This window comes from Oncorhynchus mykiss, chromosome 15, assembly GCF_013265735.2.
Source record: "Oncorhynchus mykiss isolate Arlee chromosome 15, USDA_OmykA_1.1, whole genome shotgun sequence".
Lineage (NCBI taxonomy): Eukaryota > Metazoa > Chordata > Actinopteri > Salmoniformes > Salmonidae > Oncorhynchus > Oncorhynchus mykiss.
The window spans coordinates 62,182,279-62,196,297 of NC_048579.1; the positions used below are offsets into that span (position 1 = coordinate 62,182,279).

The window sequence follows — 14,019 nt, forward strand, 5'->3', positions numbered from 1 at the left end:
CTTTCAGCCAATCATCAGTCATTTGTCAGTGCCGAGCATGTTGAGTGCCCTTCCCAATAAGCATGCAGAAAGTCTGTTGTTAATTAGTTTTCTGTAAAATAACTTTCATTGATCAAACAATATTTTCCAAAGGTTTGCTCACCAGTTTTAACAGGCTGATTTGGTTGGCTCCCTTGTCTCGCTCTCTTCTGTCTTTCTTTCCTTGTCCATTATCTTTCTGCCCTCTGACTTTATTTTTCTCTCTTCTCGTTGGTGGTAAGGGAGAGAGGGGGACTGTACTCTAATGAATTGTGCCAATAAAGACAGGTTAAATGCAATTCTCTCTCCTGTCTTTCGCTTAGTCTCTCCCTCCCAAAAGCAGTGGTGTCTTGTATTTGTAGTTATGATGTTATGATGTTAAGGACTTCTTTCCTTGATGTTGAATGAATAACAACAATACTAATGTTCTCCTCTCCTTCCTCCTCCCCCTGCAGGTTTGCTAAGAACCTGTCCCCAGACAAGATCAACCTGAGCACACTGAAGGGCGAGGGCCAGCTCACAAACCTGGAGCTGGATGAGGAGGTACTGCAGAGCATGTTGGACCTGCCCACCTGGCTGGCCATCAACAAAGTGGGCTGCAACAAGGCTGCCATCCGGGTAAGAGAGAGGGAGACATGCGCACACACACCTGCACTCTGGGCGGTGCTTTCGCCCTTTTTCACTCTCCTCAGATGAACCCCACCATCTTAGTCTATATTTAAATTTTACTGTCTGCTACCTCTCATCTCTCTCTCCTCCTGCCCACCCCCCTCTCACTCCCAATCTCACTCTCCCACTCTTTCATTCTCCCTTGTCTCCATCGTAATGTTAGCGGTGGATATAGAAGTTCACTGAGATGAACTGTCTGTATGTGCACATCATCTGACACTCCCTGGAGATGGTGAATGAAGCAGAATAACAACAAACTCTGTTAGTCAGGTCTCTACTACCAGCCTTCTCCTTCCTCTTCACATCATCTGACACTCCCTGGAGATGGTGAATGAAGCAGAATAACAACAAACTCTGTTAGTCAGGTCTCTACTACCAGCCTTCTCCTTCCTCTTCACATCATCTGACACTCCCTGGAGATGGTGAATGAAGCAGAATAACAACAAACTCTGTTACTCAGTTCTCTACTACCAGCCTTCTCCTTCCTCTTCACATCATCTGACACTCCCTGGAGATGGTGAATGAAGCAGAATAACAACAAACTCTGTTACTCAGTTCTCTACTACCAGCCTTCTCCTTCCTCTTCACATCATCTGACACTCCCTGGAGATGGTGAATGAAGCAGAATAACAACAAACTCTGTTACTCAGTTCTCTACTACCAGCCTTCTCCTTCCTCTTCACATCATCTGACACTCCCTGGAGATGGTGAATGAAGCAGAATAACAACAAACTCTGTTAGTCAGGTCTCTACTACCAGCCTTCTCCTTCCTCTTCACATCATCTGACACTCCCTGGAGATGGTGAATGAAGCAGAATAACAACAAACTCTGTTAGTCAGGTCTCTACTACCAGCCTTCTCCTTCCTCTTCACATCATCTGACACTCCCTGGAGATGGTGAATGAAGCAGAATAACAACAAACTCTGTTACTCAGTTCTCTACTACCAGCCTTCTCCTTCCTCTTTTTTTTAATACTTTGTTTCTATTGTAGGAACACAAAGAAAGTACAAATAAAGTCAAATAAAAGAACAACAAAAAAGATCTGTCAGTTACAGTGCACGTCATACCTTCATCATCATATTAGTTACATTGACATCTTTGAATTAGACCTTTTCCAAGTACGAAACCCATTTTTCCCAGTATTCCGGACCTCTCACCTCTTGTGTTCTTAAAGCAAAGGTCATATATGTGGTGTATTTCTTTACAATGTCTATCCATTGTGTCACTGTGGGAGGGTCTTTTTTTAGCCATTTCCTAGTGATAGCCTCTCCCCCTTCCTCTTCTGAAACCCCCTCTGTTTTCTTTGCCCTAATGGTTCTCTATCTTGTATTTCATCTCTGCTGTCTCAGGACTTCCATCTTATCTCTGTCTCATGACCTTCCCTTTTACATAGCAGGCAATATATTCTAACAAGTAGAGTGGGGAGCCGCCCAGCGTTGAAACGATAAAGTTTTGTCTTCTGAAATTTTCTTAAGTTATGTCTGTCTGTGTTTTCCTAGACGAGGCCCATTGCGTGTCACTAACTTAGGTTTATTGAAGTGTCACACTCGCTGTGCAATGTCCTTGGTGTAAGGTTACAGTCGTAATGGCCCTATCATTGAGGTAATGCGTGCTGCATGCGTCTGTGTACCTGGTCCTCGGTGGCCATGCTCTTCCTCTGCTGAGCAGACTTGTCCATGGCCTCGCTGAGTGACTTGGCGTACTGGACCATGGCTTTGAGCTGGGAGTCAGTCAGCACCCACAGCAGGTCATCTAGGATCAGGATCAGCTTAGAGGCCACCACGTTACAGTCCTTGGACTGGAGATAAACACATTCTACATAGATTATTACATACAAAATACACACATTAATACTCATTATATATAGACCACACACACACACACACACAAATACATGCTTTATACATATAGGATACAGACACACACACCACGTTTCAGTCCTTGGAGTTTTGCCAGTGCGTCACATCTAGCCAATAGGAACAGGGAAATAGTGGCCCCGGGCCATTTAGCCGGGAGGACCAGTGGGCCTGGGTCAAGCAGAACCTATAGCTAATAGCTCCCACTGATCTAGAGAGAAAAAGAGGGTGTGTGGGTCCCCCAGCTGCAGTTTAACTCTTGTAACACTTAGGCTATAGAAGATATCACTCTCTGTCTGATTTAGATGCCAACGCATACAGTCGCACACACCATCTTCTGTTACAATACACATGCCCATCCTCATTGGAGCGGACACACACAACTCAGGCACCCAAAAACTGTTCCTTTCCTTGTCTAAATCTCCAACATCACCTACAGGTGCAGGCTCTTTGCTAAACCATTTCAGTTCAATGACTGAAGAAATCAAATACAGTTTGAGTGTAGTAATTCAATTAGCGCCACATATCCAAATGTTTATTTCAGTGTTTATAGCCTTTTAACGGGGAGTCACTCGTTGTGGGGGAAGATGAACATGCCCAAATCTGCAGATTACTCTTTGGTGTAAAAGCTATTTGATTTGACACGGGCATGATTACGAGGGTCTGCTCAGAGGGATTAGTGTAGTTTGGGGAGGAGTGGAATGTGCTGGCACTGACTGCTTCTCTAGACTGTCTCCTTGATTCATTCTCTCAGCCTGGCTCTCTCATTTCAGCTGATTTACATTCACAGCGATTACATTAATTTCAGGAATAGACACATTCGTATGTATTTCAGAAAAATATGTAAGGAATATGTGACTGTATTTAGCATAGGTTTAATACAAGAAAATATGATCATATTATGGCTGTGCCGATGTTGTTGGGCTGACTAGATTGCAGGTGTAGGATATTGAACCAATATTACTGTCACTTATCTGAGCTTGACTGGCTGACTCTAATTTCTTGTCTTCATTGACAGATCCCATGGACCAAGCTGAAGACCCACCCCATCTCTCTGGTAAGTCCCGCCCTCCTTCCCCCTATTGCTGACACAGTTTTAGCCACTTGCCTCCCCACAAAGTAAAATACTGCCCTGATAGCCTACTGTATAAAACACGTGGTCCGTCAACCCTCCGCCTGGAGAGCTACTGTATAAGACACGTGGTCCGTCAACCCTCCGCCTGGAGAGCTACTGTATAAAACACGTGGTCCGTCAACCCTCCGCCTGGAGAGCTACTGTATAAGACACGTGGTCCGTCAACCCTCCGCCTGGAGAGCTACTGTATACGACACGTGGTCCGTCAACCCTCCGCCTGGAGAGCTACTGTATAAGACACGTGGTCCGTCAACCCTCCGCCTGGAGAGCTACTGTATAAGACACGTGGTCCGTCAACCCTCCGCCTGGAGAGCTACTGTATAAGACACGTGGTCCGTCAACCCTCCGTCTGGAGAGCTACTGTATAAGACACGTGGTCCGTCAACCCTCCGCCTGGAGAGCTACTGTATAAGACACGTGGTCCGTCAAACCCGCCGTCTGGAGAGCTACTGTATAAGACACGTGGTCCGTCAACCCTCCGTCTGGAGAGCTACTGTATAAGACACGTGGTCCGTCAACCCTCCGTCTGGAGAGCTACTGTATAAGACACGTGGTCCGTCAACCCTCCGTCTGGAGAGCTACTGTATAAGACACGTGGTCCGTCAACCCTCCGCCTGGAGAGCTACTGTATAAGACACGTGGTCCGTCAACCCTCCGCCTGGAGAGCTACTGTATAAGACACGTGGTCCGTCAACCCTCCGCCTGGAGAGCTACTGTATAAGACACGTGGTCCGTCAACCCTCCGCCTGGAGAGCTACTGTATAAGACACGTGGTCCGTCAACCCTCCGTCTGGAGAGCTACTGTATACGACACGTGGTCCGTCAACCCTCCGCCTGGAGAGCTACTGTATACGACACGTGGTCCGTCAACCCTCCGCCTGGAGAGCTACTGTATAAGACACGTGGTCCGTCAACCCTCCGCCTGGAGAGCTACTGTATAAGACACGTGGTCCGTCAACCCTCCGTCTGGAGAGCTACTGGGAGTGCAGTTTTTTTTTTTTTTTAACAAAAATGTTTCCCCCTTTTTCTCCCCAATTTTGATTTTGTCTCCCCAACGTGCTTGGGAGGCAAAGGTCGAGTCATGCGTCCCCCCGAAACATGACCCGGCTAAACCCGAACGACGCTGGGCCAATTGTGCCCCGCCCTATGGGACTCTCGATCACGGCCGGGTTGTAATACAGCCCGGGATTAAACCGGGGTCTCTAGTGACGCACTGCGTTGCAGTGCCTTAGACCGCTGCGCCACTCGGGAGGCCGGTGTGCAGGCTTTTGATCCAACCCTGCGCAAACACACCAGTCAGCTTATCAAGGTCCCATTGAGCAGCAGATTTTTTTACACTGTGGTGTGTTCGAGTAGGGCTGGACCAAAAGCCTGCACACCCAGTAGCTCTCTTGGAATCTCATGGAGGATGGTTGGCCACCCTGCAACATTACAATTATAACCAAATACTTTTTATGTCTTTATAAAATAATTTCCTCATTCAATGAACCAGGGATCAACTCTCTGAGGTGGGCAAGGTAGTTAACTAAGATGTTTACCTATTTGTCAGGCAAAAATACTCCGTATTGAGGGGAGATCTTGACATAGTAGTTACTTGTCAATTAGGCTATTCTAAGAATATATATTTAAAATTGTCAGAATTACATGGCCAGTATTGAATAGAGGAGAATCCAAGCCAATTGTGTGTGTTTGACTGTTTTACACCTGGAGTATGCAGCATTGGCTTCATCAACTATGCACCTGTATCAACTGTGTGTCGGCCATTTGCGGTTACACAAGTGCCGGTGGATAGTTATTTTAGGACATCGAACATGACAATGACATTAGTACATGCTAACTAGCGAGATAACCAGACAAACTACAATATGTTTTGAATTGGCCATCTACACTTAACAAAAATATAAACACAACATGTAAAGTGTTGATCCCATGTTTCATGAGCTGGAAAAAAATGGCCTGTCAATAAAGGCCTACAGTAATTATCCTATGAAGTGCTCTGCAGAGATTGAGGCCAGTGTGCTACACACTAATCTGGATGCCACTCATCCACTTCTGATGGGAGAGGCCTCATTGTGCAAAAATCAAACAAACTTTTTTATTTTCTTGTCCATTCCAACTTAATCCATGATCATGTCAGACTATTTTTTTACTTGCACAGACAAGCAGACAACCGTTAATGTCTTGCCCTGGGGTGTGTGTGTGTGTGTGGTAATCGTCTGCATCTCTCTGTCTCCCAGACCCTGGACAAGGTGGTAATGGAGATGAGCACCTGTGATGAGCCCCGCCCTCCCAACGGCCCGTCTCCCATAGCAACAGCCTCGGGGCAAAGGTGGGAGTTGGCGCTCTTTCTCTCTTTCTCCCCCCACTTTCAGAGGGTAGTTGTGTGTATGGTGTCTGTCTGCCTGTCCTTGTGCAATGGGGCTGAAATTCTTTATTAAAAAAATACTTGCATTCAGTTCATCCAAATCCAGCCTTCAATTGCCTACCTCCCCCTCTTCCCCCACTCCCCCAGTGAGTATGGCTTTGCTGAGAAGGTGGTGGAGGGCATCTCTCTGTCCATCAACTCCATCGTGGTGAAGATCAGTGCCAAGGCGTTCAACGCCTCCTTTGAGTTGAGCCAGCTGCAGGTCTACTCTGTCAACACCAGCTGGAGCCTGTCAGACCTCCGCTTCACACGCATACAGGACCCACACAGAGGAGAGGTGGGTGCACTGCATACACGCATGGAAGTGTATGTAACCGCCGTAACCCTGTGTGTGTGTAACCATGGCTACCTGTGCGCCCCTCAGATCCTGACGTTTAAGGAGATCAGCTGGCAGATGATCCGCATTGAGGCGGACGCCATCCAGAGTGCCCAGAACGAGATGCTGAGTGCCCCCATCCGCCTCATCACCAACCAGTCCAAGATCAGAGTCACCCTGAAGAGACGGGTACAATACGCCACACACATGCATACATGTGGGCAAGGAAACACAAACACACACTTAGGTGCAAACACACACACACCTCATCACCAACCAGTCCAAGATCAGTTGCCCTCAAGAGACGGGTACGACACACACACACGGCGCAGTCACACACGCACTCAACAGTCCTTGGTCTAATAGAATAGAGAACAGTATGTGGGCCAACAGCCTGCAGAATCAGCTTCAGTAAACAAAGATCTTTATCTCACACACCAGCAAGCCCTGCAGCCACTGTGTTTGAACAGATGAAAGTGTGTGGGTTGTATACACACTCCTTCGTCTGTGTGTGTGAAAACAAACAAAGATATGATTTTGAACGACCACAGATTACTGTGTGCTGAGTATGTACTTTATCCAGTCAGTCAGTCAGTCATGGATATGAAGTGTGTGTTTTCAACCAGTCAGTCAGTCATGGTAATGGAGTGTGTGTGTTTTCAACCAGTCAGTCAGTCAGTCATGGATATGAAGTGTGTGTTTTCAACCAGTCAGTCAGTCATGGATATGAAGTGTGTGTTTTCAACCAGTCAGTCAGTCATGGATATGGAGTGTGTGTGTTTTCAACCAGTCAGTCAGTCAGTCATGGATATGAAGTGTGTGTTTTCAACCAGTCAGTCAGTCATGGATATGGAGTGTGTGTTTTCAACCAGTCAGTCAGTCATGGATATGAAGTGTGTGTTTTCAACCAGTCAGTCAGTCATGGATATGGAGTGTGTGTTTTCAACCAGTCAGTCAGTCATGGATATGAAGTGTGTGTTTTCAACCAGTCAGTCAGTCATGGATATGAAGTGTGTGTTTTCAACCAGTCAGTCAGTCATGGATATGAAGTGTGTGTGTTTTCAACCAGTCAGTCATGGATATGAAGTGTGTGTGTGTTTTCAACCAGTCAGTCATGGATATGAAGTGTGTGTTTTCAACCAGTCAGTCAGTCATGGATATGAAGTGTGTGTGTTTTCAACCAGTCAGTCATGGATATGAAGTGTGTGTTTTCAACCAGTCAGTCATGGATATGAAGTGTGTGTTTTCAACCAGTCAGTCAGTCATGGATATGGAGTGTGTGTTTTCAACCAGTCAGTCAGTCATGGATATGAAGTGTGTGTTTTCAACCAGTCAGTCAGTCATGGATATGAAGTGTGTGTGTTTTCAACCAGTCAGTCAGTCATGGATATGAAGTGTGTGTGTTTTCAACCAGTCAGTCATGGATATGAAGTGTGTGTGTGTTTTCAACCAGTCAGTCATGGATATGAAGTGTGTGTTTTCAACCAGTCAGTCAGTCATGGATATGAAGTGTGTGTGTTTTCAACCAGTCAGTCATGGATATGAAGTGTGTGTTTTCAACCAGTCAGTCATGGATATGAAGTGTGTGTTTTCAACCAGTCAGTCAGTCATGGATATGGAGTGTGTGTGTTTTCAACCAGTCAGTCATGGATATGAAGTGTGTGTTTTCAACCAGTCAGTCAGTCATGGATATGAAGTGTGTGTGTTTTCAACCAGTCAGTCAGTCATGGATATGGAGTGTGTGTTTTCAACCAGTCAGTCAGTCATGGATATGGAGTGTGTGTTTTCAGTCAGTCATGGATATGGAGTGTGTGTTTTCAGTCAGTCAGTCATGGATATGGAGTGTGTGTTTTCAGTCAGTCAGTCATGGATATGGAGTGTGTGTGTTTTCAGTCAGTCAGTCATGGATATGGAGTGTGTTTTCAGTCAGTCATGGATATGGAGTGTGTGTTTTCAGTCAGTCAGTCAGTCATGGATATGGAGTGTGTGTGTGTTTTCAGTCAGTCAGTCAGTCATGGATATGGAGTGTGTGTTGTCAGTCGGTCATGGATATGGAGTGTGTGTGTGTTAGTCAGTCAGTCAGTCATGGATATGGAGTGTGTGTTTTCAGTCAGTCAGTCAGTCATGGATATGGAGTGTGTGTGTGTTTTCAGTCAGTCAGTCAGTCATGGATATGGAGTGTGTGTTTTCAGTCAGTCAGTCGGTCATGGATATGGAGTGTGTGTGTGTTAGTCAGTCAGTCAGTCATGGATATGGAGTGTGTGCTTTCAGTCAGTCAGTCAGTCATGGATATGGAGTGTGTGTGTGTTTTCAGTCAGTCAGTCAGTCATGGATATGGAGTGTGTGTTTTCAGTCAGTCAGTCGGTCATGGATATGGAGTGTGTGTGTGTTGTCAGTCATGGATATGGAGTGTGTGTGTGTTGTCAGTCAGTCAGTCATGGATATGGAGTGTGTGTGTGTGTTGTCAGTCATGGATATGGAGTGTGTGTGTGTTGTCAGTCAGTCAGTCATGGATATGGAGTGTGTGTGTGTGTGTGTTGTCAGTCAGTTAGTCATGGATATGGAGTGTGTGGGTTTTCAGTCAGTCAGTCATGGATATGGAGTGTGTGTGTTGTCAGTCAGTCAGTCATGGATATGGAGTGTGTGTTTTCAGTCAGTCAGTCATGGATATGGAGTGTGTGTTTTCAGTCAGTCAGTCATGGATATGGAGTGTGTGTGTTTTCAGTCAGTCAGTCATGGATATGGAGTGTGTGTTTTCAGTCAGTCAGTCATGGATATGGAGTGTGTGTTTTCAGTCAGTCAGTCAGTCATGGATATGGAGTGTGTGTTTTCAGTCAGTCAGTCGGTCATGGATATGGAGTGTGTGTGTGTTGTCAGTCATGGATATGGAGTGTGTGTGTGTTGTCAGTCAGTCAGTCATGGATATGGAGTGTGTGTGTGTGTTGTCAGTCAGTCAGTCATGGATATGGAGTGTGTGTGTGTTGTCAGTCAGTCAGTCATGGATATGGAGTGTGTGTGTGTTGTCAGTCAGTCAGTCATGGATATGGAGTGTGTGTGTTTTCAGTCAGTCAGTCATGGATATGGAGTGTGTGTGTTGTCAGTCAGTCAGTCATGGATATGGAGTGTGTGTTTTCAGTCAGTCAGTCATGGATATGGAGTGTGTTTTCTCCAGTCAGTCAGTCAGTCAGTCATGGATATGGAGTGTGTGTGTTGTCAGTCAGTCAGTCAGTCATGGATATGGAGTGTGTGTGTTGTCAGTCAGTCAGTCATGGATATGGAGTGTGTGTTTTCAGTCAGTCAGTCATGGATATGGAGTGTGTTTTCTCCAGTCAGTCAGTCAGTCAGTCATGGATATGGAGTGTGTGTTTTCAGTCAGTCAGTCATGGATATGGAGTGTGTGTTTTTTCAGTCAGTCAGTCATGGATATGGAGTGTGTGTTTTTTCAGTCAGTCAGTCATGGATATGGAGTGTGTGTTTTTTCAGTCAGTCAGTCATGGATATGGAGTGTGTGTGTTTTCAGTCAGTCAGTCATGGATATGGAGTGTGTGTTGTCAGTCAGTCAGTCATGGATATGGAGTGTGTGTGTTTTCAGTCAGTCAGTCATGGATATGGAGTGTGTGTGTTTTCAGTCAGTCAGTCATGGATATGGAGTGTGTGTTGTCAGTCAGTCAGTCATGGATATGGAGTGTGTGTTTTCAGTCAGTCAGTCATGGATATGGAGTGTGTTTTCTCCAGTCTGATGACTTTTATTACATCTCCCATTGATGATTGCACCTTTTGAATAACACTGTCTTGGTTCAACACGGGAGGTAATGTGTGTGTCTTGAGATGAAAGACTGAAACGTGGTGTGTGTGTCTGTATCTTGTATGTATAAAGCATGTATTTGTGTGTGTGTGTGGTCTATATATAATGAGTATTAATGTGTGTATTTTGTATGTAATAATCTATGTAGAATGTGTTTATCTCCAGTCCAAGGACTGTAACGTGGTGGCCTCTAAGCTGATCCTGATCCTAGATGACCTGCTGTGGGTGCTGACTGACTCCCAGCTCAAAGCCATGGTCCAGTACGCCAAGTCACTCAGCGAGGCCATGGACAAGTCTGCTCAGCAGAGGAAGAGCATGGCCACCGAGGACCAGGTACACACGTAGGCAGGGACACACATACACACACTCACTCATGTAGGCAGGTAGACACGTGTGCGCACACAGGCTAGGAAACACACACAGATAGGCAGACACTTACTTTTTTAAATAATTTTATTTCTTTCACCTTTATTTAACCAGGTAGGCTAGTTGAGAACAAGTTCTCATTTACAACTGCGACCTGGCCAAGATAAAGCACAGCAATTTGACACATACAACAAAACAGAGTTACACATGGAATAAATAAAACATACAGTCAATAATACAGTAGAACAAAAGAAAACAAAAGTATATATACAGTGAGTGTAAATGAGGTAAGATAAGGAAATGAAAAGGCCATGGTGGTGAAGTAATTACAATATAGCAATTAAACACTGGAATGGTAGATGTGCAGAAGATGAATGTGCAGGTAGAGATACTGGGGTGCAAAGGAGCAAGATAAATAAATACCAGTATAGGGATGAGGTAGGTAGATGGGCTGTTTACAGATCGGCTAAGTACAGGTGCAGTGATCTGTAAACTGCTCTGACAGCTGGTGCTTAAAGCTAGTGAGGGAGATATGAGTCTCCAGCTTCAGAGATTTTTGCAATTCGTTGCAGTCATGGGCAGCAGAGAACTGGAAGGAAATACGACCAAAGGAGGAATTGGCTTTGGGGGTGACCAGTGAGATATACCTGCTGGATCGCTTGCTACGAGTGGGTGCTGCTATGGTGACCAGTGAGCTGAGATAAGGCGGGGCTTTACCTAGCAGAGACTTGTCGATAACCTGTAGCCAGTGGGTTTGGCGACGAGTATGAAGCGAGGGCCAACCAACGAGAGCGTACAGGTCACTTAACAACTGAAGCAGCTAGCTATGTGCTCAGTCACTCCTCTGTCAGACAGACCTACAGTGGAGAAATGATTCGCCCCAGTCATGTACCCTTCTGTCCAAACTTCTCTCCCTCCCTCTTTCTTCCCCCCCATCTCTCTCGCTCTCTCTGTTATGGTCTGGTAATTAGTCCTTGTGCTCCAAGAAAGGATGTTTGGTTCTCTCTGCGCGGTCCCTCTGCCATATGGCCTCTCTTTCCCTGCGCTGCTCTCTCTGCTGCGCTGCACTCACGCTCCATTATTCATGTACTGACTCAAACTGGGCTTTTAGCATTCTGACCTAAATGTGGCAGACTATGCCATCTGCTGGTGAGAATGAGCACTGCACCCCATCTCTCCTAAAAATCTTATCAATTTGTGTTTGTGCCAAATACAACAGGTTATTGTGAAATGCTTACTTACAAGCCCTTAACCAACAATGCTGTTCACGAAATAGTTAAGAAAATATTTACTTTATTTTTTACTTTTGTTTATTTAGTAACACAATAAAATAACAATACCGAGGGGGTACCGGTGCGGGGGTACAGGCTAGTCGAGTTTGTTTTTACACTAAGGTGGCCATTTGATGAATTGTTTAGCAGTCTTACATCTAGAAGATGTTAAAGAGCCTCTTGGACATAGACTTGGCATTCCTGTACCGCATGCTGTGCGTGTAGCAGAGAACAGTCCATGACTTGGGTGACTGAAGTCTTTGACCATTGTTTTGGACCTTCCTCTGACACCATCGAGTGGCGTACTTCATTAGCATCGAATAGCCCCCGCGATATGCAACTTTTCAGGGACGTTAGGAACCAATATACACAGGCAGTTAGGAAAGCAAAGGCTAGCTTTTTCAAACAGATATTTGCATCCTGTAGCACAAACTTTTGGGACGCTGTAAAGTCCATGGAGAATAAGAGCACCTCTACCCAGCTGCCCACTGCACTGAGGCTAGGAAACACTGACACCACTGATAAATACACGATAATTTAAAATTTCAGTAAGCATTTTTCTACAGCTGGCCATGCTTTCCACCTGGCTACCCCTACCCCGGTCAACAGCCCTGCACCCCCCCACAGCAACTTGCCCAAGCCTCCCCCATTTCTCCACCCAAATCCAGATAGCTGATGTTCTGAAAGAGCTGCAAAATCTGGACTCCGACAAATCAGCTGGGCTAGACAATCTGGACCCTGTTTCTAAAATTATCCACTGCAAACCCATATTACTAGCCTGTTCAAACCTCTCTTTCGTATCGTCTGAGATCCCTAAAGATTGGGAAGCTGCTGCGGTCATCCCCCTCTTCAAAGGGGGAGACACTCTAGACCCTAACTGCTACAGACCTATATCTATCCTACCCTGCCTTTCTAAGGTCTTCGAAAGCCAAGTTAACGAACAGATCACCAACCATTTCGAATCCCACCGTACCTTCTCCGCTATGCAATCTGGTTTCCGAGCTGGTCATGGGTGCACCTCAGCCACGCTCAAGGTTCTAAATGATATAACCGCCATCGATAAGAGAAAATACTGTGCAGCCATATTCATCGACCTGGCCAAGGCTTTCAACTCTGTCGATCAACACATTCTTAATCGGCAGACTCAACAGCCTTGGCTTCTCAAATGACTGCCTCGCCTGGTTCATCAACTACTTCTCAGACAGAGTTCAGTGTGTCAAATCAGAGGGCCTGTTGTCTGGACCTCTGGCAGTCTATGGGGGTGCCACAGGGTTCAATCCTCGGGCCGACTCTTCTCTGTGTACATCAATGATGTTGCTCTTGCTGCTGGTGATTCTCTGATCCACCTCTACGCAGACGACACCATTCTGTATACTTCTGGCTCTTCTTTGGACACTGTGTTAACTAACCTCCAGACGAACTTCAATGCCATACAACTCTCCTTCCGTGGCCTCCAACTGCTCTTAAATGCACGTAAAACTAAATGCATGCTCTTCAACCGATCGCTGCCCGCCCGTCCAGCATCACTACTCTAGACTGTTCTGAGTTAGAATATGTGGACAACTACAAGTACCTAAGTGTCTGGTTAGACTGTAAACTCTCCTTCCAGACTCACATTAAGCATCTCCAATCCAAAATTAAATCTAGAATCAGCTTCCTATTTCTCAACAAAGCATCCTTTGCTCATGTTGCCAAACACCCTCGTAAAACTGACTATCCTACCGACCGTTGACTTCTTTTAAAAATAGCCTCCAACAGTCTACTCAACAAATTGGATGCAGTCTATCACAGTGCCATCCGTTTAGTCACCAAAGCTCCATATGCTACCCACCACTGCAACCTGTATGCTCTCGTTGGCTGGCCCTCGCTTCATATTCATCGCCAAACCCACTGGCTCCAGGTCATCTGTAAGTCTTTGCTAGGTAAAGCCCCACCTTATCTCAACTCACTGGTCACCATAGCAGCACCCACTCGTATCACGCGCTCCACGTGCAGGTATATTTCACTGGTCACCCCCAAAGCCAATTCCTCGTTTGGCCGCCTTTCCTTCCAGTTCTCTGCCGCCAATGACTGGAACGAATTGCAAAAATCACTGAAGCTGGAGACTCATATCTCCCTCACTGACTTTAAGCACCAGTTGTCAGAGCAGCTCACAGA

At 45.9% G+C, this 14,019-nt stretch overlaps 1 protein-coding gene across 3 annotated transcripts in view; it reads left to right on the forward strand.

The window, feature by feature from the left end:
- The window catches only part of LOC110490566 (UHRF1-binding protein 1-like), a 51,280-nt gene that overhangs the window by 10,592 nt on the left and 26,669 nt on the right, over positions 1 to 14,019 (forward strand). For all 3 annotated transcript variants that reach the window (XM_036944927.1, XM_036944928.1, XM_036944929.1), the window contains exons 2-7: positions 474 to 636; positions 3,563 to 3,601; positions 5,917 to 6,008; positions 6,192 to 6,381; positions 6,469 to 6,609; positions 10,391 to 10,558. In XM_036944927.1, the coding sequence (XP_036800822.1) occupies positions 474 to 636; positions 3,563 to 3,601; positions 5,917 to 6,008; positions 6,192 to 6,381; positions 6,469 to 6,609; positions 10,391 to 10,558 (793 nt within the window). The remainder of the gene's footprint in view (positions 1 to 473; positions 637 to 3,562; positions 3,602 to 5,916; positions 6,009 to 6,191; positions 6,382 to 6,468; positions 6,610 to 10,390; positions 10,559 to 14,019) is intronic.